This window comes from Enhydra lutris, unplaced genomic scaffold (assembly GCF_002288905.1).
Source record: "Enhydra lutris kenyoni isolate GAN:26980312 unplaced genomic scaffold, ASM228890v2 scaffoldscaffold2, whole genome shotgun sequence".
NCBI lineage: Eukaryota > Metazoa > Chordata > Mammalia > Carnivora > Mustelidae > Enhydra > Enhydra lutris.
Window position 1 is genome coordinate 72,905,363 of NW_019154086.1, and position 25,538 is coordinate 72,930,900.

The 25,538-nt window shown below is 33.6% G+C and overlaps 1 protein-coding gene across 1 annotated transcript in view; it reads right to left on the reverse strand.

Moving 5' to 3' along the window:
* The window catches only part of LOC111148166 (EPH receptor A3), a 378,938-nt gene that overhangs the window by 22,530 nt on the left and 330,870 nt on the right, over positions 1-25,538 (reverse strand). The window contains exons 12-13 of the mRNA XM_022504614.1: positions 19,870-19,931; positions 18,010-18,219 (exon numbers count right to left, since the gene is read on the reverse strand). Coding sequence (XP_022360322.1) covers positions 18,010-18,219; positions 19,870-19,931 — 272 coding nt within the window. The remainder of the gene's footprint in view (positions 1-18,009; positions 18,220-19,869; positions 19,932-25,538) is intronic.

Consider the following 25,538-nt stretch of genomic DNA (forward strand, 5'->3'; position numbering starts at 1 on the left):
CTGGGATCATGACCTGAGCTGAAGGCAAACGCTTAACCGACTGAGCCACCCAGGTGTCCCTATGAGCAGATTTTTGATATAAGAAAAAAAGGCTCAATACTGAAAAGAATTCACATCTTCCAAATCATAAGGCCTATTCATCAAAAGGTTTCTTTGGCTGCCTAGCACTTCATTGATTTTGAAGTAGTGCAGGGGGTAGGGGAATGTGAAATATCGCTATGGAGAAATGGATCTTAGGAGATAGTTATTAAACCTCATTACACCTGAGCTTCTTCATGTTATTTGGAAAAGTAAAAGTTCTGGTTCATAGTATAACTGTGGGGCTAAGTGAGAAATTTCAATAAAACCTTTAGCATAGTTCCTGGCACACAGTAAAGACTCAAGAAACATCAGTTTAACACTCTCATACTTGGAGGGAAATACCATATATCAAGCAAAGTATCAAACAGAGAAGGAAAATGTATGTTCTCAAAGAAGTTTCCAGTGCAATTATGCTACAGAGTATGTGGAGGAATATGATGGAAAAGGATGGAAAAAGATCAGGTTGAGGCTTAACCATAATCCTCAAGTAAACTGAGCCAGCTTAATCCTGCAGAGGACAGGATTGATCTGCGATTGGAACTTTCTCCATAAACTTGATGCTTCTCCGTGATGCTTTCATACAAGTGAACTGCTCAAGGAGAATACTGCCATAGGTCTTTGAAGGAGGTGGGCTTTGAAGAATGCATGAAATGGCAATGAAGCAAGCACAGAGAGGGTGACAGAGCACAACCTTCTTGAGGAGCTAACAGCCGAAGGCTAGTTGATGCTCTATGTTGGTGAAGTAAAATAAACCAGGTTGGGGAGACGGGAGTGAGACTAATAGCCTTGGGAGATCCTGGGGAGACACTACAGTGCACAGTGTGCCCCACAGGAGTGGGATGGTTTAGAATCAGAAAAACAGAACAGAAAACTTTTATGGTCCAGTAGAGGAGAAGGTCTTAGAAGTTTCCCTTTCTTTTCTCTCTCACTCACTCATTCACTCTCTTCTTCACCGTTTGCATTACTTTCAACATTTTAAAGGGTCCTTTTCATACTCAGATTTGGAGGGTAAAAGGGTGCCTGGGTGGCTTAGTCAGTTACGCTTCCAACTTTTGATTTAGGCTGAGGTAATGATCTCAGAATCCTGAGATCAAGCCCCACATCAGGCTCACACTGGGTGTGGAGGCTATTTAAGATTCTCTCTCTCCCTCTGCCCCTCCCCCTCCTGCTCTCCCTGGCTCTTTTCTGAGAAGTAAGTAAGTATGTAGGTAAATAAATAAACAAATTTGGAAGGTCTAATATTGCCATTTTCTCTGACAATACATTCAATCCTAAAAATACCTAATAAAATGTTAAAACTCCCAAATTAACTTATTTGTACCTGCCTAGATCAAGTTCTGGGTCTAAGGATTCAAGGTATCAAATATCCTTAATTTAGACAAAAACAAAATTATACATGTGACATGTGACAAAATCTATTCAGGATGCCAAATGACATCATCTGGCACGTTTTCTCTTCCTTAGAAAGCTCTGAGAATTAACAGAAGTCAAACAAAGCTATACTCACAGAGCAAAGGAAAGATAATATTCTGCAGTACCAGTTATATATCTTATCTCTGCTATAGACACTTTGCCATTTGCTTTCCTTTGCCCAGAGCCAAATTACTGAGAGCATAAAAAATGCGCTTAAAAGGAAGTCCTTTCCTTGATGAAAACTTTGTATCTATTTAGAAATATAAGGCACAGATACAGGTCATCTTATGAACGTCCTTAATTTACAGTAATATATGAACATAGACAAAAACATTAGGTTGATGACTGTCAGGAACAAGATACCTATTTGTTGTGTTTGACCTCAACCAGAATGAAAATGGAACACACTAAAGTTGTTTCGTCTTATGTGCTTCATCGCTCTTTTCCACAGAGGAGAGCAATGAGAATATTTTAAAAATAAAATTGCTGAAAATAGTAAAGTACAGAAAAGTGATCCTTTTTAGGAAAAACAGGGCCACACCTCTATTTCAGTTTAGAAGGAGAATCCTTCCCTGTGCTGTTCTGGACACAGACATAAATGCTATGGGAGGGATGTCTCCTGGGATCCCATCTTTTCAATGGTGGCCCTGCTCTGCACCATCCCTAAACTTGCCTAGGACTGGTGTAATGTGCTCTTTAAGCTAGCACGTGGTTACAGATTTAAGCAAATTATTTCCAGAATGATTTTCCAATCGAGTGCTACCTATTTACTTTCACTGGATACATTTTATTTAAATGTTGTTTGAAATCCTCACAAAAAGGAAATGCATTTGGAAAATTATTTGGTAAGTTATTTTAAAGAAAACACTTACATTTTGAATTGTGCTGTCTTGCTAATGTTTTGTAATCATTATAGTCTACCAAACTATAGAAATAGAGGTAAACAAAGATGACTGGGGATTATGGAATATTTTTGTTTTTGGCAATGGTTTTACAATATACATAAATCAACTAATAAAAGTGTCTGATCATTAACAGACTGATCATAAATATCTTGCCCTTTCTTCTCTTCTAATTCCTTCAAGTGGTTAACACATTTTGTATATTGATAACAAAGGATTTATTAAATGAACACAGGAGGGAAAGCTTATTGTTAACTACAAAATATTATTCAAATTTAGCAATTGTTGCTATTGCTACTAAAAATAAATCAGACTAAGAGGAATTTTATGCATATTTTTCTTTTTCCATGATTGGCAAACAACATGGCGTCATTCTGGCTTTAAATGAAACACACACAAACAAGTAAACATTGTACCAACTTAATTAAGGCAAGATTGCCAACTGGCAAAATCATCACACGATTTGAGGAAGGGTCAATGTGTATATTATCACAAATTTTGAATTCAACATTATAGTTTCAAATTCTTTATATTCAATACTGGTAAAAGGAGTTCAAGTAGTAGCTCTTGTCCAATCTGGTGCTATGAGTAATTTTTTGGTCACAATTTGTAATAATTTGAAATTCTTAAACTATGAAAATCTCAATAGGCTGTAAAGCTGAGGAAATACATGCTATTCCTTTTTCTTGGGAGGCTTTTTTCCTGTCTGCCTTCTGCAACTAGTAAACTTAGTTGAACATTCTAGTCAAGTGTGAACTCATTGGTGGAAAATTTAGGAACATTCTAGGCCAAGTTGGTCACTCCAGGTTCTGCGATCCTTCTACCTTTTAATATTATGAGTTGACTGGGATGTTCAGAAGAGTAACTGTCTTGCTTACTCCATTTCTGCATTCCTAGAATTTAAAACAGGAGTCTGACTTTCAAGTTCTCCTGTTTACAACAGCTTGTTTCCCAGAGGTGTGTGTAGACTTGTGGAGAGAGAATATAATCACTTATGTTATGGCCTTAGAGTGGTAGATTTTACTGAAGCTATTTGATAATTTGGGGCATATTTAAAAATACAGCTCACTTAAAAAATAATACATTGAACCTAGTTTTTCAGAATATACAAATACTAAGAATGAGCCAATATATAACACAATAATAACTTTAAAAAATCATACTATTTTCTTATGCCTTCTTTCTCCTCATACTATTTAACAATGTTGTTATTTCCGTAATAGTAATAAATATAAGAATTATTAAACATCAAGTTTTTATAGTATCTATAAAATTATGAAAATATCCCACAGGGTTGTGCATGGATTAAATATTTTAGAGTTTGAAGAATTCTATAAAGATTTTCATTTGACTCCACAAACAAAATACATCCTACATCAACTATTGCAATTTTAATATTGCAGGTACTTTACCAACCTAAAAATATCACCAACAACTTAATAAATATTATTGTCTCTGAATATGAATACTAATCCATTCCTTTGTAGGATGAGGTAAGTACAATTTTTGTACATAAAAATTAATTATGCATGGCTAAGACTCATATGCTGAAAATACATGACGTATTTACCTACGAGGTAAGTATGTCTACTACAGTTGATTCCAAAGACATCTTAATAAAACAAAATCAAAACATCAAAAATAAAGAGGCCGTGTTTAAAATTTAGAGCACCAGGGGAAGGAATTAAAATTTTAAGTGCTAGATGAAGAACATACGACAATAAAATATTAACAGGAACAAGATTCATACTATTCAGGGGCGCCAGAGTGACTCAGTCGGTAAAGTGTCTGCTCTCTCTCACTCTCTTTCTCAAATGATCAAATAAAACCTTAAAAAAAAAAAAAAAGGCATACTATTCATTGCATTCTGTTTGTGAAATAGCCCCCCAAGTTCAACATATTAGGCTTGGTGGCAGATGGCTAGAGTATTTTTTTTTTTCCCCTCACAAATGGCAATGTAGTCTACATTTCCTCAGGCAACTTATGGTCCAGTATGTACAGGAGAAATTATAAAGTACCTGAGAGGAACATTTGATCTTCAGTCCCATTTTTTACACATTATTTACACATGTTGGGTAATTTTAGAACAAGCTCTCTGTACAGTAGCAACACGATATTTTAAGCCAGATTAATGATTTGTTGTGGGGCTACCCTGTGCATTGTAAGATGTTTAGTAGCACCCCCGGCCTTTACCCACTAGATAACATTAGCATCCCTCCATTTGTGACAGCCAAAAATCTCTCCAGACAATGCTAAATATCCCCTAGGAGCAAAGTTCCTATTTGAAAACTACTACTTTAGACAGTATATGACAATCTTTACTTAGCAAGGGAAAATAATTCAGATGAGGTCCAGGATTTATCCAGGATTTTATGTAGACTAAGTAGAATTAACTTTTTCTCTTTCTTTTTTTCCTTACTATTCACACCCTTTCTATGGATATTTTTATTTCTGTTCTAGTCAAGTAAAGGCCAAGTTCTTCAGAGCTGATTTTGATACCTGGCTTTTAGTAAATATAACAGTATCCTTTTGAGATGTTTCCCTCTATTTTTAACTTTTTTATGTTTTCATGCTTTTTTATTACTTTATTTTCTCCTTTCTTCTTACCTTCCCCCCCCTTCTTTTTCTTTTTTGAAAAGGGGATAACTTCCTATTGCTAATAAAACTTTAATTAAGCACCGATTTCTTTATCAAACGGAAGTAACTATGACCGAAGAGTTTAGTAAGAAACAAGTTTTTTACTCCCAGAGCAAACACTATCAATGGCTACAAAAACATTAATGTCATTGACATAGTGAGACACCGGATACAAGTCCCTGAGGGCCCAATTTGGTTCTGAAATATGGGTGAAAGAAGAACCCATACATTTTAATAATGCCTTACTTCACAGTAAGGCTGTCTGCCTTCAGGTTGAATATCTATATATCTGAGCATATCAAAATAAAATAAAATGGATCTATAAGAGCCTGACTCACTACATTTCCTACAAGTTATCCATTGTAGAATTTATTCATCCTTCTGCTCCTGGTTGATCACAAAAATTTCTTTTTCCCTCTACTCCCCACCCCGATAAATTCAAGCTTACGTTGTTTGACTTCTTTTATATTTTTCAGGTCCAGAAATTGCTTTCTCAGTTATATATGTGCGAGTCATTTGGAAACTTTAGATGCTTTTCAAATAACTGCTAAACACATCCTTCATTGGGTTACCCAAAGATTTGGAGTGATCATTTGGCATACTTCTTTTCTGCCACAGTAAAACTATTCAAGTACAACTGCTATTAACGAGCTAAAATTTTGAAATCAGTTGACAGTTTAAAGTTTGGCTGGTAAAATGCTACTAGGCACTTAGAGTACTCTAAAGTACAACTAGTTACTATAAAGATGATTTATGAAGATGTATTTTTTACAATATACAAATACATTGTAAAATGAACGCATTTACTTAAGGTGGTCTCTATATCCATATGTAAGCTCTCCAGATATTTATGCATTTGAGAAAATTCTCCAATTGCCTGGAGCAACCTCAGAATCACAGCATATGGAGTATATCTAAAACATCAATTACAAAAAAAAAATTAAAATTTAAACAAATTTTTAAAAAATAAAACCTCCATTACAGAGAAACCTCTTTAGCAGACTGAAGTTAATGCTTGTTTCCCATATTGAAAACTGCAAACCTAGGATTAGTTCCTTTCAGTGCTGATGTCTCTCTAGGTATAGCTCAGTAATTGGGGTGCAGGAGAATTTATAGTCATTCGTTCCATCTGTTTAGCAGAAATTAAGTGTCTTGGTTTCTGGTCAAATTTTAGCATACTGTTTAATTTAATTTAGCCAAGCTTCTTAACTTCTCTGTGCAGTATCTTGTCATTCACCAACTGAAGATTATGGGGAATATCTCTAACAGCTGGACTGACCTATGAACCTTAGCTCCTTCAACTTTCAAATTTCTGTCTTAAACGTACAAGCATATCAAGGATGCTGACATTTTTGATGTTCATTATTTTGGACTCTTAACGATGTCCTAAGTTTGGATTTACTTATCTATTGGATATCATATCTGGATTTACTCCTATAGAATTCTTAAAGAAAATTTAAAAAAGAATAAAATGGTGCAAGTAAAGATACTTGGGAGTCTCTGGGCAGAGGCATTACATAATTGCTACACTTAAATCCAGGATTATAGCTGAAGTAGTCCCAAACCTTGTTCACTTTGTCCAGAAATAGCAGTTGGAGTAAACCTATTCTCAAAAGATCCTGCAATTCAGTTCTCTAAGCTTAATGAATTTAGACAGTTCAAATGAGGCATTTGGCTAAAAGCCTGAATTTTTCAGGCACTCAACTAAAGCCAGCTCTTTCATTATGGGTTAGGGGGTTTCAAGTCTTGATTTCTAAAGAAAAGGAGTATAATTGCTAAACTCTCTGGACATTAAGGCATAATATCTCATATCTTCCCCAATTTTTCTCTAATTATATATACAAATCTCTCCCTGCTGATTTCATAAATGCTTAGCTGATCCACAGTTCACACTGCCTGCCCGTGAGCTCTGTCAGGTCATACTTAGAGTGACAAAGGACTTCGGAGAGTTTATCTTAGTAAACCCTAAGTAATTGAGTGTTTAACCTGGAGGCAAATATTGGCTTCTCAGGTTAAAAGTGGAACCACAGAGATAAATCATTTGACTCAAGGATTTAGCATCTATCTATTGTCAGGAACTGAACTTCATTTACTGTAGACAACAGTAGAAAACAAGGTGAAGGGCAAGCCAGGAAGACTCCCAGGGGAAGCATCTGTTCTAATCCCCAGTAGTTCAAATCTAAAAGCCATTGAGAGAATTGCTCCAGCAGATGTTGATTGCCACAAGAGATCAGAGACAGATGATTTTTTAGGTAGCAAAAGCCTATCCCTTGAACTTTTGAAATGTTTCAACATTATGTGAAATGCTTAAGAATTTCTTAAAATACAAGAAAATCTTCAACGTGCATTGTAAGCTATTCTATTGCTATCCAGGTAATGCAGTACAAATAAACAACTTTTCTGTTACTTTCTGTTAGTTTCAAATTAGGTCATCTGATGTATAATGTCTATTTTCAACAAAAACAATACAAACATATACATATAAGGTTGAAGATATTTCAGAGTTCAGTGAGGTTTTAAATATTAAACTTTTGTGTTTTATAGATACTCAACTCTATTTTAAAGATTAAAGAAATTCATTTGAAAGTGTATATTTTTAGCACTCTGAACACAGTTTTCCAAAGAAACAATGTTGTAAGCAAATAAATCAGAAAGACCTATTCAGTATATAATTGTGATAAAAATAACAGAAACAGAAATATTAGGTTCATTCTAGTTAATAACCAAAAAAGTACGAAACTTGAGTAAGCTTGATTTAATTAATATTGATGATTGAGAAATAAAGAAAGATGAAATGATAGGTCGAGAATCTCATAAATATCCAAAAAGACAATTCTGACTGGACTTGATGGCAATGGTTCCCTTATAGGCTTATGTTTAATAATTAACAGCTTGAACTAGGGGTCAGTCAATTCCAGAGCAGTGGTCAGCAAATGGAAAAGGAAAAAAGTCACGGGAGTGTATCTGAACCATGACATATAGAATTACAGTTGAAAAGGGGTGACAAGGCAGAAATGTGTCAAATTATTAGCCATTCCAGACATCCAGTGGTAAGACTGACTTAGGACTTCAAGACTGTGATACTTCCCAATGCCAAAGGAACTGGGCTGGTCAATGACTTTGGGGCACTAGGAAAATCTTCAGGTAATGTGTCATCACATATTTGAAAATGTGGGATATTCACAGCAAACTGGAAATAATATCAGAAAGTGATTTTTACTAAGCTTCCAGGCTCACCAACATTACAGACTAGACCAGTCACTATGAGCCTGATGTTTAGTCTGAGTTAAACCATTAATCTGACTACTTAATTTGTCTTCTTGCAAAGTGAGCCTGTTGGAATTAGAACAATGATTAAAATTGATTTATTAAATTGAAAAGATTGTTAAAGCAAAATAAATCTGGTTAATTAACTTTGATATTTATATTATTTTTTCCTCCACTATCACTAATTCACTGCTCTAATGTCATTTTATCAGGGAAACTCTTGTAATCTTTCTCACTGAAATAACACCCCCCCACACTAACCATATTCTTCTTCTTACTTCTCTGCCTTGCTATACCTTTACTTGGTTGTTTATTACCTGAATTCCCACACTAGAATGTCAACTCATAAGGTCAGGGCTTTGTTTTATTTACTGCCCTAGAACAGTGTCTGGCATATCATAGGCACTCAAACATTGAATGAATGAATTATGCACTTTAGAGAAAATTTTTCCTGCTGGAGACCATGTAATATTTTACATACAACCTCCGTATTACTATGTTCCACTCTAAAACTATAGCTGTGATTTTTTTTTCCCCCACATAAATCTGGATAGATTTTTTTTCACGTGTTAAAATGCTTATGGATCTATCTCTCTGAATTGGGTGACTAGAAAGTATTAGATCTTTCATTAAATACTGATGCAACATTGACAACTGAGATTATGAAGTCTTCTAGCATTTTCTGATATTTGAATACATGACTTTACTTTGTGAAGTTTCATGAGGCATATCCATACTGATCCTAAGAGAGTAGGGAATAAATTCATGATTGACATTATTTATTTTGGTTCAAAACTTAAAATATATGAAGGCCACTGATTAGATATTTATGTTACCTTTTTTCCATTCATGTGAGGACATATGATATATATTACTTATCAAAATAATATAATTTTCTTTTTATATCACACTGTTTCTTCATATTCATAGTTTTTAGTCCTTGACTACAGAATAAAGGCTCATGTTCTCTATTATTTATGTCCTTAGAATGAAGTTATCCTGAAGAGGAAAATTTAACTACTTAGCTTCTAACTACTTGCATTAGCCACTTTTTTTTTTCTTATCTTGCAAATGAAATTAGGTAAAATAACTGTAGCAGAATATTTCTGGCATCAAGTTGGAAGAATTACAGAGAAAAAAAATCAAATAAATTATTATGTAAAATAAGATTTCTTTCTCCTTCACTTAACACACAATGCCTGTGATAACTTTTCAGTTGCTTTTATCTCCTAAAAATCAAATAGATACTAATGGGCTATAAATGTAATGAAAGGGAGAAATTTCTTATCCAATATAAAAATCTAACTGCAGAGGTGCCTGGATGGTTCAGGCAGTTAAGTGTCTGCCTTCAGCTCAGATCATGATCCTAGGATCCTGGGATCGAATTCCACATTAAATTCGCATTTGGGGTGGGGAGGTGGGGAAAAAAAAATTCCTGCTCAGCAGGGAGCCTGCTTCTCCTTCTGCCTGCTGCTACCGCTGCTGGAGCGCTTGCTCTCGAGCACACGCACGCGCGCGCTCTCCCTCTCTCTCTCAAATAAATAAAATAAAATAAAATAAAATATCTAATTTCTAACCACTCAGTATGCATCTTCAGGAAATAAAAAGAAAAAAAAATTGAAAATGAAGAATATAACCAAAAATAAATCACCTGGCTCTCTCAAATTTCCCAAACCAGTTTATGTGGTAATTATATCCCTGAAATGAATTTGGGGGCTTGAGAATTGGATTGACTTTATATAATAGAGCATGTAAATTAGATAAAAGCCTATATTTTCCCTAACTTGATCTTGTTAAACGGTAAATTGATCACCATCATGGTGGAATTTTGGATCCCATCTATTTGAACATATGAATATAAAAATGTTCATTTGCATAGATGCATGCATGCACATAAGAAATGCTAACCGCTTAAAATAAAATTTCATAAAGAAAAAGACTAAAAATAAGTTAGTGATAAACAGTCTTCACCAATAATTTCACGGTTCTCTTAAACTGAAATGAATTGGTAGTTCAGTGCAAAAAAAAAAAAAAAAAATAGGCAACATGCCATAACTGTGCTCTGAATTCACATGATGGGAAACCAAAGAAAGGCAATTCATTTTTTGTTTGTTTTTCTCAACAACAAAAAGTTTCTGATGGTTTAAGTTTGCAGAGCTAACTGCTCCATCCCCAATAAAATCCAAAGCCTTTCAAGATGATTTACAGCCTTTTGTATGCAGCTGCTGTTATGCATCCCACGCCTTTCTTCAAAACATGCTATATCATATTAATACTATAAATCAAGACTTTATATCACTTGATAAAAACTAAAATATTAATTTCATTTTTAAAGTGCATTTTCATGACATAGTACCTATAACAGTGGTTCTCAAAGTGTCACCCATGCACTTCTGGGTGTCTCCCAAGAACATTTCAGAGGGTCCACAAGATTGAACGATTTTCACAAAACACTAGAACACCACACCTTTCTAACTCTCAAATCCCATGTGTACAGTGGAATTTTACAAAGGTTACAGGATGCATAATCACATCGTATAATGGAAAGTGTCAATGCTTGGAATTTCTGTGTAACTCAGTAGTGAGAAATGAGAAGAAATAACTGTGGGTGAATACTAAAAGAAATTCTGATTTCCTATTCAGTTCCCTTATAAAAAAGAGAAAACATACAAAAGTGTATATTATGATCTGAGCTGACACTCTCATCTCAAGGAATCCTATTGGGACAGAAGGCAGGAAAACCTGTGATACACTTAAGACAGTGTTAAAGCAGCAGAGAAAAATGTCTGGTAATTGTTTCGAGTTTCAAGGCTCAATGTCTCCTCAACTCCTTGGGTGTTCGGTCCAGTTTAAAAGAAAAAAAAAAAAAGTACATGAGGAATTAGTTGATATAAATTCTGTTCCACTCTCCTAACTTGCCTGTTGATCGCCAAGCTGTTTTTAAAATGAGATCAGCAGACATCCCATATTCATTCAGTGGCACTGAATCAAACGTCTCTCATGATTCCTTAGTGCAATTACCCTCTACCTAAAGGCAGGAACATTCTGAGGAGGAACTGGGCAACAGGCTTAGTGCATTGAGGCACTGAATGTTAATTTTTGAACCCCAGTGACTCTAGTTGGTATGTGTTAAGTGTGACTGAAGTAATGTGGCTAGCTTCTTAAAGCAGATTCACCAGAGTGTGTTTATCCAACAAGAATGTTATGGCACACACTCTTTTAAATGGTGAACCTGTTTTTCTGAAGTAACCATAAATTATAGGATTGTTTAATCAAATAAAGAAAGTGAATGTCTAAGCTGAAAAGTACTGGTTTTGGTTAAAAAAAAAAACCCAAACCTAGACTTTATTATACGACAATGTACTAGCTTTTCTTATTTATTAACTATAAGTTTATTGAGACCAGAGTTTTATCTCAGGCAAATATGTTTCCCAAAATACTATATGCTTAAATATCTGAATAATGATATCCTTTGCAATCCAATTTTAAAGATAATTTCAAAAGAGATTTCCCAAAACATTTTGTACAATAGCAGGGTTCCTGTAATACGTACAAATTCTCAAGAATTAGTATGGCAACATTCATTTAATTGTTTCAGTGTGTTTGTTTAAAAAACAAAATAGCAGTCCTATTACTTTAAAACATACCTAATAGTTTAGGGTAAATTATAAAATTGGTGTACCAAACAAGGAGATTACAGGAGATTAAATTAAAGATTTCTAAATTATTCGAGAAATGCAGATGCAAATTACAGCTTCTCAGAAGGAAGTTTGGACCCCCACAGATATTTTGAGAAGTTTTGAGAAAACACAAAGATGAACATTGAATAATTCTAAACAGCTGTTTATTGGCAGTTAATGAGCCATTTGGTTGGTATAGTTTTTAATAATCTTCTGAGAATAAAAAGTGCAGAGAGCCTGTCACATTTTTATTTCATGAATGATAATGAGGAATCTTGACAGAGCAACATCTTTTTTTTTTTTTTTTTTCCCCTACTAGGGTTAAGAAATGGTCTTCTGTACCCCTGGTCCTTACAAAGTAACAATCAGTACAAATGAAGCTATGAAATTTAACCCAATATATTCTCTACAGAGCAGATGATCCAGATTTGGATGAATCTTCCAAGTTTCTACAAGAAAAATCATGCCTTAGAGTATCCTAGAAATCAAGACTAATATTGAAAAAAATGCTCTAGTTTAAAAATAAGATATGGCACAGAAACTCACTAAATTACCAGAAATCGAATATTTCAAATAAAGGCCTTTTAATCAAGTACTTTTTTTAAAACTGGAAGTATATCATATACATATATAATCTACTATATATATATATATATATATATATATATATATATATATGTTGTTGTAACATGGACAAGGCCTGCAAGAATGATACTTTCTTTGCAGTGTGTTTAAAGGCAATAGTAGCAGAAGGTTATGAAGGATATCTGTAGAATGCAGAGTAGCATTGAACAGAATAAAAAATATTTTTCACAACTATAAATATACTATCATCTGTTGCATTCGTTATCTCCCGGGATGATAATTAATAGTCAAAAAAAATGATGCTTTGCTGTAGAATATTGGCTAATTTTTCTGGAGATGAGAGAAGGAACAGAAGGACACTAAAAGCACTATCCACATATTTACTCAGGTTTTGTAATTTCTTCAAGTTTTCAGAGCTTTATAGTCATAGTCATTGTTATAAATTCAATTAAACTAGCTGTTAGATATAAAATTTTATTTTATTTGTTTTGCTTTCAACCTAGTGAGCTGTATTCCCAAGAACAGGAACATTTTTGTGCAGGACACATCTTAAGAAATACTAAGATGTATAGACAGTGAATCCACTTACAGAGTCTAGTGAAAATGGGAAATGCAAAAGAGAGTGTAATGTATAAAGGCATCAGGAGAGTTCCAACTCCTATATCAACTCATCTAGGAATATCTCCAGGACACTGTGCTTCTGAATTTCTAGTTCTATCTCTGTGGCTTCATGGATGAAACTCAGTCTGGCAAATTGGGCTCTTTCTCAGAATGTGAGATAGACGTCACGTGACACACTTGGTCATTGATAATAGATTTGTTGAAATTGATGTTTTAGGAAAGAATGAGCTTTTAAAATTTTTTTAAATTAATAATAACTTTCTTTTTTTAAAGATTATACTTATTTGACACAGAAAAAGAGAGAGAGAGAGGGAGGGAGAGAACAAGCACAAGCAGGGGGAGAAGCAGAGGAAGAGGGAGGAGGCTCCCCACTGAGCAGGGAGCCTGATGTGGGGCCCCATCCCAGGGTCCTGAGATCATGACCTAAACTGAAGGCAGAAGTTAACCAACCGAGCCACCACCAGGCACCCCAGTAATAGCCTTTTAGAAACACGAAGAAAACAGCAGAAGTTGACATTTAAAAACTGCCCATTCTCTTGGCTGGTGTATGGGGGAATAACCTCTTTCATATGTTGCCACTAAAAGTGAAATTCTATAACAAACTATATGGAAAACAATTAGGCAATTCATATATGAAAATCATGCACATATCTGCATGCATTTTATTTTATTTATTTTTTAAGATTTTATTTATTTATTTGTCAGAGAGAGAGAGCGAGAGAGAGAGTGCAAGCGCACAAACAGGCAGAGTGGCAGGCAGAGGTGGAGAGAGAAGCAGGCTCCCCGCCAAGCAAGGAGCACCCGATGCGGGACTCGACCCCAGGCCTGCGATCATGACCTGAGCCGAACGAAGGCAGCGGCTTAACCGACTGAGCCACGCAGGCGTCCCTTTGCATGCATTTTAACTCAACAATTCTAACTCCAGAAATTTATCCTGAGGAAATAATCATGGCCAGACATTAATCATTTATCAGGATTACATCAAAGTAATGTTAAGAATATCAAAACTCTGGAATTTGCTTAATTAGTAGTGCATTGGACAAATAAGTAATGTATATGGATAAAGTGGGTTATGATACATTATTTAATGATAATGTTAAAATTCATCATTTAGAAAATTTTACATTTTATATTTTAAGTTAAAATAGATTACAAAACAACATTGAGTTTGTAAAAGAAGAAAATACTGGATTGATAATGGATATCATTTTATATATCAATATATATAATATCCCATTTTATAACTATATACATAATTGGTAATTACAGTTGGTTACCTTTGGTAGTATCATTAATGATGATCATAATATCTTTATTTTCTAAAATTGTCTGCCATGAAAAAAGAATTCTATAAAGAAATGTCTTTTCAAAGGAATCTGTCAATAAATATATGAAGAAATAATCAAATGCATTTTGAATCACATTAATAAAATTAAATCCATTAAATACAATTTCTCAAAACTAAAAAATACAAAAAATGATAATATTTATTTTTATCAGTATATAGTTAAGTATGCTTTTATTTATTTATTTATTTTAAAGATTTTATCTATCCATTTGACAGAGAGAAAGCACAAGTAGGCAGAGAGGCAGGCAGAGAGAGAGGGGGATGCAGGCTCCCCGTCGATCAGAGAGCTTGATCCCAGGACCCCGGGATCATGACCCGAGCTGAAGGCAGAGGCTTTAACCCACTGAGCCACCCAGGCACCCCTTAAGTACGCTTTTAAAATGGGCACAGAAAATCCACTTTGACACAGAAAATCCACTTTTAGGGTTCTATCATAGGGAAATTATCAGACTTATATAATTAAGAATGCAGATGGATCATTTACACATTTGTACAAAATATTGAAAAGCTAGCATCTGACAAAGTACAACATCCATTCATGATAATAATCCTCTGCAAAGTAGGTTTAGAGAAAACATACCTCAACATAACACAGGCCTAATATGAAAAACCCACAGCCAACAGCATACTTAATGGTAGAAACCTGAGAGCTTTACTCCTAATGTCAGGACCTAGTGGGCAAGGATGTCCACTCTCACTACTTTAATAGAACATAGTATCAGAAGAAATTAGACAACATAAGGAAATAAAAGGCATCCAAATAAGGAAGTAAACTCTCACCATTTGCAGATGGCATGGAACTATATATAGAAAACCTGAAAGACTCCACCAAAACCTACTGGAACTGATAAATGAATTCAGTAAAGTCACAAGACACAAAATCAATGTACGTAAATCTGCTGCATTTCTATATACCAGTAATGAAACAGCAGAAAGAGAAATTAAGAAAACAGTTGCATTTACAATTGCACCAAAAACAATAACATATCTAGGAATAAACTTAACCAGAGAGGTGGAAGACCTGTGCTCTGAAAACTATAAAGCACTGACAAAAGAAATTCAAAATGATGTAAAGAAATGAAAGACATTCCATGCTTATGGATTGAGAGAACAAATATTGTTAAAATGTCCATACTACCCAAAGCAATCTACACATTTAATGCAATCACTACTAAAATACTAACATCATTTTTTTTGCAGAACTAGAACAAACAATCCTAAAACTTGTATGGAACCACAAAAGACCCCAGTAGTCAAAACAATCCCGAAAAAAAAGAAGAAACCTGGAGGTATCACAATTCCAGACGTCGAGTTATATTACAAAGCAGTAGTAATTAAAATGGTATGGTACTGGTATTAAAAATAGACATACAGATGAAAAATACATATATAGAACAGAACAGAAAACCCAGAAATAAATTCACAATAATACAGTCAATTAACCTTTGACATAGGAGAAATGAATACAAATAGGAAAATGACAGTCTCTTCAACAAATGGTGTTGGGAAAACTGGACAGCCACATGCAAAAGAATAAAACTGAAAAACATTCTTTCATCATACACAAAAATAAACTCAAAATGGATTAGAGACCTAAATGTAAGACCTGGAATCATAAAAATCCTTTAGGGGAACACAGGCAGTAACCTCTCTGACATTAGCCTTATTAGCATCTTTCTAGGTATGTCTCCTGAGATGAGAAATAAAAGCAAAAATAAACTGTTGGGACTACATCAAAATTAAAAGTTTCTGCACAATGAAGAAAACAATTACCAAACTAAAAGACAACCTACTGAATAGGAGAAGATATTTGCAAATGACATATCCCATAAGGGGTTAGTGTTCAAAATATATAAAGAACTAACACAATTTAAGAAGAAAAAACAAATAATCCAATTAAAAATGGGCAGAAGACATGAACAAACCTTTCTTCAAAGAAGACATACAGATGGCCACCAGACGCATGAAAAGAGGCTCAACATCACTAATCATTAGGGAAATACAAATCAAAACTACAATGAGATACCACCTCACACTTGTCAGAATGGCTAAAAGAAACAACACAAAAAACAAATGTTGGTGAGGAGCCAAAAAGGAACCCTCTTCCTCTGGTGGTGGGAATGCAAACTAGCACATTCACTGTGGAAAACAGTATGGAGGTTCCTCAAAAAAACTAAAAATAGAACTACCCTATGATCCAGTAATAGTACTACTAGGTATTTAGCCCCCAAACACGAAACACTAATTTGAAGGGATATAAGCACCCCTATGCTTATTGTAGCATTATTTAAAACAGTAAAATTGTGAAAGCAACCCAAATGTCCTTTGATTGATGAATAGATCAGAAAGAAATGGTACAACACACACACACACAAAGGAATATCATTCAGCCATAAAATGAGTGAAATTTTGCCATTTGCAACAATAGGGATAGAATTAGAGAGCACAATGTTAAGTGAAATAAATCAGTCGGAGAAAGACAAATACCATACGATCTCACTCATATGTGGAATTTAAGAAACAAAACAAACAAGCAAAGGGAAAAAAAAGAGAGAGAGAGAGAAACAAATCAAGAAACAGACTCTTAACTATAGAGAACAAACTGATGGTTATAAGAAGGTACCTGGGTGGGCGGTGGGGATTAAAGAGTACACTTACCATAATGGAAAAAAATTTAAAAAATAATAGAATAAAATGATAAAAATTTTTAAAAAGCTAGAAATAATAATAATTTGACCAATAATTAGGAGTTGATTTTAATAAAATTGTACAACCAGATAGTAGAATAGATAGAACTGCTGAAAATGGAAACTTGAAGATTATTTACTGACAGTGAAATATATTTGGCAGGTATATTGCTAAGAGAAAAGCAGGCTATACAGTGATATTATTAATAATCCCATTCTAATTATGTATTCATGGATAGGTGTGTATACTAAGGAAGCAGAAAATATCTGGAAGAATTGACTGACAAAGTTACAAATGTTCTCTGTGGGTGGCACAATTATGGATGACTTTTCTCCTTTTTATTGCTTTGTTTTGAAATTTTTGTGATGTGAGCATGTGTTGCTTAGGTTAACATGAATTTTATAATGCTTTAAAATTATATCTAGTTGGATGGAGGTACTGAGAATTTATCCTGTCTGTTTACTAAAAGTGGCTCAACCAGATCCAAAAATGCGTAAATATAAAAATCCCAAGACTTCAAACATGAGTGAACCATGCTGTCTTTCTGGGGGACACATTAAACCGATGTATGACATTTCAGAATTACCATCATTATCCACCTTATAAGTAGTGACCATCTATTTGCCCAGAAGAAGTAACAATAGTTTAATGTTAAAGGATACATTTCCTTCACGGGAAGACATAATTGACAAAGCATTGAGAGACATGACTTCTATTTATTTGCAAGTCCACATAACATAAGGCAGAAAACAAAGATAAAAGAGGACAAAAAGAAAAAGTGACTCACTCTTGTTGTGTAAGCAGCTTCGGGATCATCCTCTAGAACACGTGAAAGTCCAAAATCAGAAACCTTACACACCAAATTACTGTTGATCAAAATGTTACGAGCAGCAAGGTCCCGGTGAACATAACCCATGTCTGAGAGGTACTTCATGCCAGATGCTATCCCTCGAAGCATCCCCACTAGCTGGATGACCGTAAACTGGGCATCGTGTTTCTGAGAAGTATTTCAAATACACAGTTAAGATGTGTTGCTCTTCCTTAGGGATATACCTCGGTTAAAATCTCACATACTGAACTATAAAAAGATTGACTATATACATTTTAGTTCTAAGCACTCCAGCCTAACAAGATACGTGAATAAATAGAAATAAGGCTAAACCAAAATAGCACAGTAGCTGCATTACTGAACACTTCATTACAAGGAGGATCCCAATATTCTGACTTCAGGTTCAAAATTAGATCTTTCCTGGTCTGTTGGTGACAGACAAACCCCTCAGAAATTTTAAGTTCAAGAAGAGCAAAATGAAATGAATCCTGTGGCTATTTTAGTTTTACATACTTATTTGATTGAATGTCCATTCTTCCTTCTGGTTTTTCAGATTTTTATTAAGTGCTCCAAAGAAGGTGGATGTTACATGTTTAAATTATCATCATAAATAAATAATTCAGAATTAGAAATATTTACTGAATATTCATTTTCTACTCAATCTCAAGTTATAGGTTATAAAATGGAAGACAATAAAACACAAAGTCAGAGGTCTGTATTTAGAAAAGTTTCCAGTTTACTTGGATTAAAATAGAAATACACGATTTATATGATATATAGGTAAATAGATACACACATATGGGTATACATATGTGCATAAATGCATGCATAGATAGATATAAAATTCCATGTTTAGTTTTATCTACACAATAACAATTTAAAAGAATATTTATTATAATGGTTTTAATTATCTGATTTGAAAAGTACTTGTTTTTTAAATGCTTGGGAAAATAATTGCTGGTAAAATTTGTATTTGCCTCATGAATATTAAAATAAATAATTTTAAAGTAATAAATAATTTAAATTAATTAATTAATTAATTAATTAATTAATAATTTAAAATTTTCCTCCATGAATGAATTGTACTATGCTTCCTGTCTATCTATCTATTTCTATTTTATAACACTGAAAGCATATTAAAGACAGAGTATAAAGTCTTTTTTTAACCCTTGCAGTGATTAGTGATTGGCAGGATCTTGTTCCCCATCAAACTTATTTCTTTGAATATTTGCTGAAGCAATCTTTAAAAATAAAATTTCTAAGTTAAAATCATTAAGAATATGTATGGATGCATATATATCACCGAAATGATACCTCTGAATTGAGACTACTTTGGAATTATAAAACTTGCTTATTTTCTGAGACAAAAGCTCTATGTGAGAGATAGATGGTCTTCGATCTAATAGCAGCCTGAGGTTACTTTAAATGAAGAAAAGAGAATGTTCATCTTACATCGATCAATGTTATTTATGTCTTAATTTAAGGGTCTTTTAGAATTTTCTATTTTAACCAATGTGAATCTCCGCAGTACAAAAAGGCTGAAGAAGTTCTCACAAATTTGTTTTAAAATATAAACCATTAACTTGGGATGCTGCAAGATAAAGATATGATTTTAGTCTTCCTCTTACTATTTAGTTCCCTCAATTTCAGTTTTACTTTAAACTTCGTTATCTAATAACTCGCAAAATATTAGAGGTTGTCTCACATTTTCAGCGATTCATTCCATATTTATGCATATATGTGTATAGATAGAGGGATAAGAGATATGGATAGATGGGGAAAAGAGATATATGAATATATATAAAATCTTCTACTTACACGTAAGAAACTGTCCAAGGAACCGTTCTCCATGTATTCTGTGACAATCATGACTGGTTTACCTGGATATATGGTAAATAATAAATTAAACATGATCAGCAGAGTTCAATAAATATCATGTCATGAATATATATAATACAATTTGATACACTGATGAATTAAAAAATGTAAAAGCTTTCCCTATCTTCCCAATTTTGCAAAGTTGCAAAAAATATTTAATAGAAATAAAACATAAAAAATTGAAGAAGATTTGTTTTCAAAACAAGAGGCTATAACCTATAATATCTCAATCGGTTTATTTGGCATGGCTTTCTGTGAGCATAAAATATGCCCCCTTTTTTATCTTTAGTTGAATCCTAGCTGATCTGCAAAATGAAGTATTTCTGCCTTCCAGCCCAACATATAGCCAAGATTTCCACAATCATTTATCTTTTTTACAGATATTTATAGAGCTATGTACTAGGTGTTTCTTTTTATGCTGGTTAGTCAGAGCAAGTAAATCAAAGTCCCCATCTCCATGGATCCTATATGTGATTTTCATAAAACAATTAAGATGAATAATTATAACTCTTAAAAATCTGTATTTGATTAACACATTAAAAATATAAAATCCATGTTTAAAAGGAAAATAAAATTAAAATAGCTGTTGGCAGTAACTTATAGTAACCATTTTAGAAATATGTGCCCTTAAATACAATTAAATCTTTCAATGAGCATTTAACTTTATATAGCATTTATTATGTGCCAGATGCTGGTTTAATTATTCTATATATGATAACTTTTTAAGTATTATCATTTCCTTTTTACACATGAGAAAACTAAGATATGTGGAGGGTAATCAACTTACTCAATGTCATACAGCTAATACATAATAAAACCAAAAGCAGCAACTTGAATCCACTATGCTGTTACTCTTGGAAATTTATACTGAGGGAAATATTTAAAATATGAAAAGCATTAGATACAAGAGTGTTGAGTATACTGTTATATGTATTTACAAATAGAACAAATGTTCAACTATATAATGATTCCGGCAACTGTTGGGTGTCAATTCTATGAATTATTCTGAATTAAAATAACAACTCTGAAGTCTATGGCATTTTAGATAATTGTCACAGTTTAACGTCATGGGAGCAAAGCTGAAAATATACCTCTCTATATATTACAACAGCAACTTGGAAAATAAGTAATGCAAAATGAACAATTCAAAAAGACAAAGAAATATGGAAAATGGGTATTTTATATATAGAAAACACTAGTTAGTTTTTTGCATGATTAGAATTATATAACATTACATATTTATATATATATTACATACATACATTATACTACTTTATGTTCACACCATCTTGTGCTTTAGTGATATATATTATTCCCATTTTATGGTGTCCTTAACTGAAAGCATTGTGGATTTAAAAAACCTGCTGAGGTCACACAATCAATTAGTTCTCCAGCATATTCCCAACACGGCTATCTCTGATTTTAAAACCTACAGTATTATTACACTATAGTTCTCTTCCTTTATTTTTGCTATAATATTGTTTTAAATATAATTCCATCATGTTACAAAAAGAAGGGAAATTGCTTGTCTTCCATGTCTGAAGGACCTGAATCTAGTCTTGACTAAGCACTGCCTTTACTAAGCACTGCTGAAAGACCTTGAGCAAATAGCTTTTTTTTTTTAATTGATTTTTTTCTTATTAACATATAATGTATTATTTGCTTCAGGGGTAAAGGTCTGTGAATCATCAGTGTTACACAATTCACAGCATTCACCATAACACACACCCTCCTCAATGTCCATAACCCAGCCACCCTAGACCTCCCCCACCACCCCTCAGCAACCCTCAATTTGTTTCCTGAGATTAAGAGTCTCTTATGGTTTGTTTCCCTCCCTGGTTCTTTTTAACAAACATCGATGCACCCCTCATTGTACTGCACATTTAAGTTTTCCTCATATGTTCCTTCTAAATCATGAAGTTTAGTTTGCCATTCTGATGATAGAAAATAGCTTTCTGAGGAGCCTGAGTGGTTCAGTCAGTTAAGCATCTGCCTTCAGGTCAGGTCATGATCTCAGGGTCCTGGGATGGAGCCTCATGTAGGCCTCCCTGCTGAACTGGGAGTCTCCTTCTCTCTCTCCCTCTGTCCCCGTCCCCAGCTTGTGCACTTTCTCTCTCTCCCTCAAGCAGATAAATAAATAGCTTTAAAAAAAAAAATAGCTTTCTTTGCTTGCTTTTTCCTTTCATAGGTAAAAAAATCTTAATTCACACTAGCTATGAATTATATGGCTTGGTAGTATGAAGGTTATACTTGCTGTATTTAGTATTTGGATGTATCCTAAGCTATAGGTCTTATTTATTAAGAGGTAAAGAAAAATTATTTAAATTCTATAATTTTCAGATAATTTTTATATATTTAACAATTAACTATATACCAATCTGTTTTCCTTGAAGATACTGATTTAATTGTATATTTTGGGTAATATATCATATATATCTAGTTAATCTGGTAATGTCTGAAAAGTCATTAGGCAAAAGCTTAAGCCTCTAGGACTTGCTTCTTCAAAATTCTAATTAAACTTTAGATTTAACAATATTCAGGAAGAAAGGGAAGATTCAACATTTCCTTGAAAACTTCTATCTATCCTGAACTGATCAGTCCAATGCCTAAAACCTGGTCCCAGAGACTGAGCTGAAATTAAAAGAATGGATGACTGAACAAACGAATTAATGAATGAATGAATGAAATCTTTTATATGCATGTTCTCCATAAATCATTATAATTTTCTATGTTCTTGCCTTAATACCATTCTATGAAGAATAATAATGTGCTAGCAAAATCCAGTGCATACAGTAAGTGTAGTCACAGACATTTTGCCTCATACAGCCAACTCTCAATTACAGTGGCCAGTTACCGAGTTTTCTTACTACCCAGACCTTTGCTTATCACTCATTTCCTTCTGGCTTCCAGCCTTATGACCATTTCATTTCTTGTTAGCATGTCTAGTGGAATGTTTGGCAAGGGAAATAAAAGTAGCTGAAAAATCAAACCAGTCAATTAAGCCAAAGCCCCATGACCATTCAGAAATCAGATCAGGCTGCATTTAGCTCTAAAATTTAGATATTTGTAAACACATCAGTTAAGATGGGCAAGTCTGAAAATATGGTTTACATTAAGTACAAAGATTCAGCAAACCCAAATGTACAGACAAAGAATAAACAGAATCACAAATATTCTACCTTGGAAAGCCTTAATTTCTAAGTTTTATTTTTTTAGTATCTAAGTTTCTATTCTACCTTAGTTTCCCTGTGCTTTTGATTATAATAAATAAGGTTAAAGGAAAAGAAATTATCTGCAATAGTGGTGAGAACTAGTTTTAACATGTATTAAATATAGCTGGAAATTATTTATAAAATATCAGTTCATCTGCACATGGATGCAATGTGTTCTTCTATCAAGGTTGCGTGCTCTCTCATACGTATTTTGATTTAGAAGTGACATTCTCACGTTTTCAAGGGCTTATATTATTTGCTGCTATCAGAAATCCTAAAGTACATATGAATATCCATAGTAAAACTCAATAAAATTATTGTTGGATGACTGGCTGAAATGAAACTTCAAAAATAAGCAAAAAAAAATGTGCAGTGGAATTTCGCTTTTGTTCCTAGGTTGAGTCATGAGTATAAATAAAATTATGATCTTTCATAACTAAAGGGTTCAGGGAAGCAAATCAGTCTGTTACAATCAGTTCATTTCCCCAACTATCCCCAGTGGTTCAGATATATTATTAATCATTGAACCACTGTTTGATGACTCAAGAAATGTGATTTAGAGTATATAAGAATTCCAGGTTCAACAATATGTATTTCACCATAGCCTTTCTAATAACATTTTCTAGAAAAAGGATGGGAAAATGTAATAAATATATAGCCATACACAGAGATTTATCTTGCAATTATCAAATAAATGTTGGCTTTGGATTGAAATATTTTCATTCAAACATAAAAAGTATTCATCAATGATAAAAATATTAAAACTTATTGGGGTGCCTGGCTGGCTTAGTCAGTAGAGCATACAACTCTTCATCTTGGGATTGCAAGTTTGAACCCCACACTGGATAGAGAGTACTTAAAAATTTTTTTAAAAAATTATTGAGGGGTAACTGGGTGGCTCATTTGGTTTACTGACTGACTCAATTTCGTCTCAGGCTGTGATCTCAGGGTGCTGGGATCAAGCCCCATGTGGGGCACCAGACTCAGCATGGTCTGCTTGAGATTTTTACCCTCTCCTACAGCCCCTCCCCCCAGTCGTTCCTGTGCTCTCTCTTTCAAATAAATAAATCTTTAAAAAATTATTGAAATTTAATTCATTTTCAAAGAAAATGCTATTATTTCCTATTACCAGTAATTGTATCTCACATACTCTATGTCTCATTTCCAAAAAATTAAAACACACTCCAATACATGAGTGTGGTATATAAAATCAAAATCTTTAACCTTAGCATCCAGCACTCATGATTAATATGTAATCAGAATCAGGATGGAAGCAAAAAAGCATACACAGCAGGAGGTAAACTGAAAAAAAAAATTGACAAATATGTTTCATTATTCCCAGGAAAAAAGACTAGAATCATCTTTGATTGGAAATAAAATGCTTTGGTTTTAGATTTTCATGTACTGTACCTAACTAGCTGATTGAACTTAGAGTATTTTCTGTGGTTTACTATTAAATCATATAAAAATACGGGACAGTATTTTCTAGATTCCATTTTAATCAAGACATTATTCATTTTAAGAATGATCCCTATTAGGATGCTTGGGCAGCTCAGCTGGTTAAGCATCAGACTCTTGATTTCGGCTCAGGTCATGATCTCAGGGTCGTGAGATAGAACCATGTATGGCTCTAGGCTCAGGGTGGAGTCTCTGTCCCTCTCCCTACTCCTCTGCTCCTTTGCCAACTCTCTCACACACATAAATAAAATATTTTTTAAAAAATGACCCCTATCACACCCACTGGTCTATAAATTAAGGAGGGTGGGGGCCAACTCCATGTTGTATGTAGTTCTAAAACCAGCACCTAGCAGAGTGCCAGTTAAAACTGATCACATGTCTATCATTTCAGGGTGCCTGAGGATAATCTCTCTCTTCAAAATCAGGTTAAGAAACACATTCTCCAAGTCTTCCTTACCAACCATACTCCAGTCTTAGTACACTGAATGCTTTACGTTACTTTACACTTTTAAATTTTATTTTTGTTTAATTCAAAACAAAATTTAATAGTTTTTAAAACAGGAACAGCTGAAAAATACAGCACAGGCTATATAGCCAACAATATACCATCAACTTAAAACTAATATATCATTGTATATCAACTATACTTCAAAAAAAAAAAAAAGACAGGAATGATATTTCTACTCTTCCTTATTCTATTCAAAGGTGGTTTGTAAAATAAGTGCAATAACAATGAATAAATATGTAATCTGAATGTGCTCAGTTTGATTTTGCAAGGACAGCTTAGATTTTTTTCCCTTTTCAATATTTCTACATTTTATTTATTTTCTTGTCTATTTGCAAAAATTAAGACCTTGTGTATAATAATGAATTGAATTGATAATACCAGGATTCTCATTTCTACTTTAAGATAAATGCTTTTCATGTTTTACTACTGAG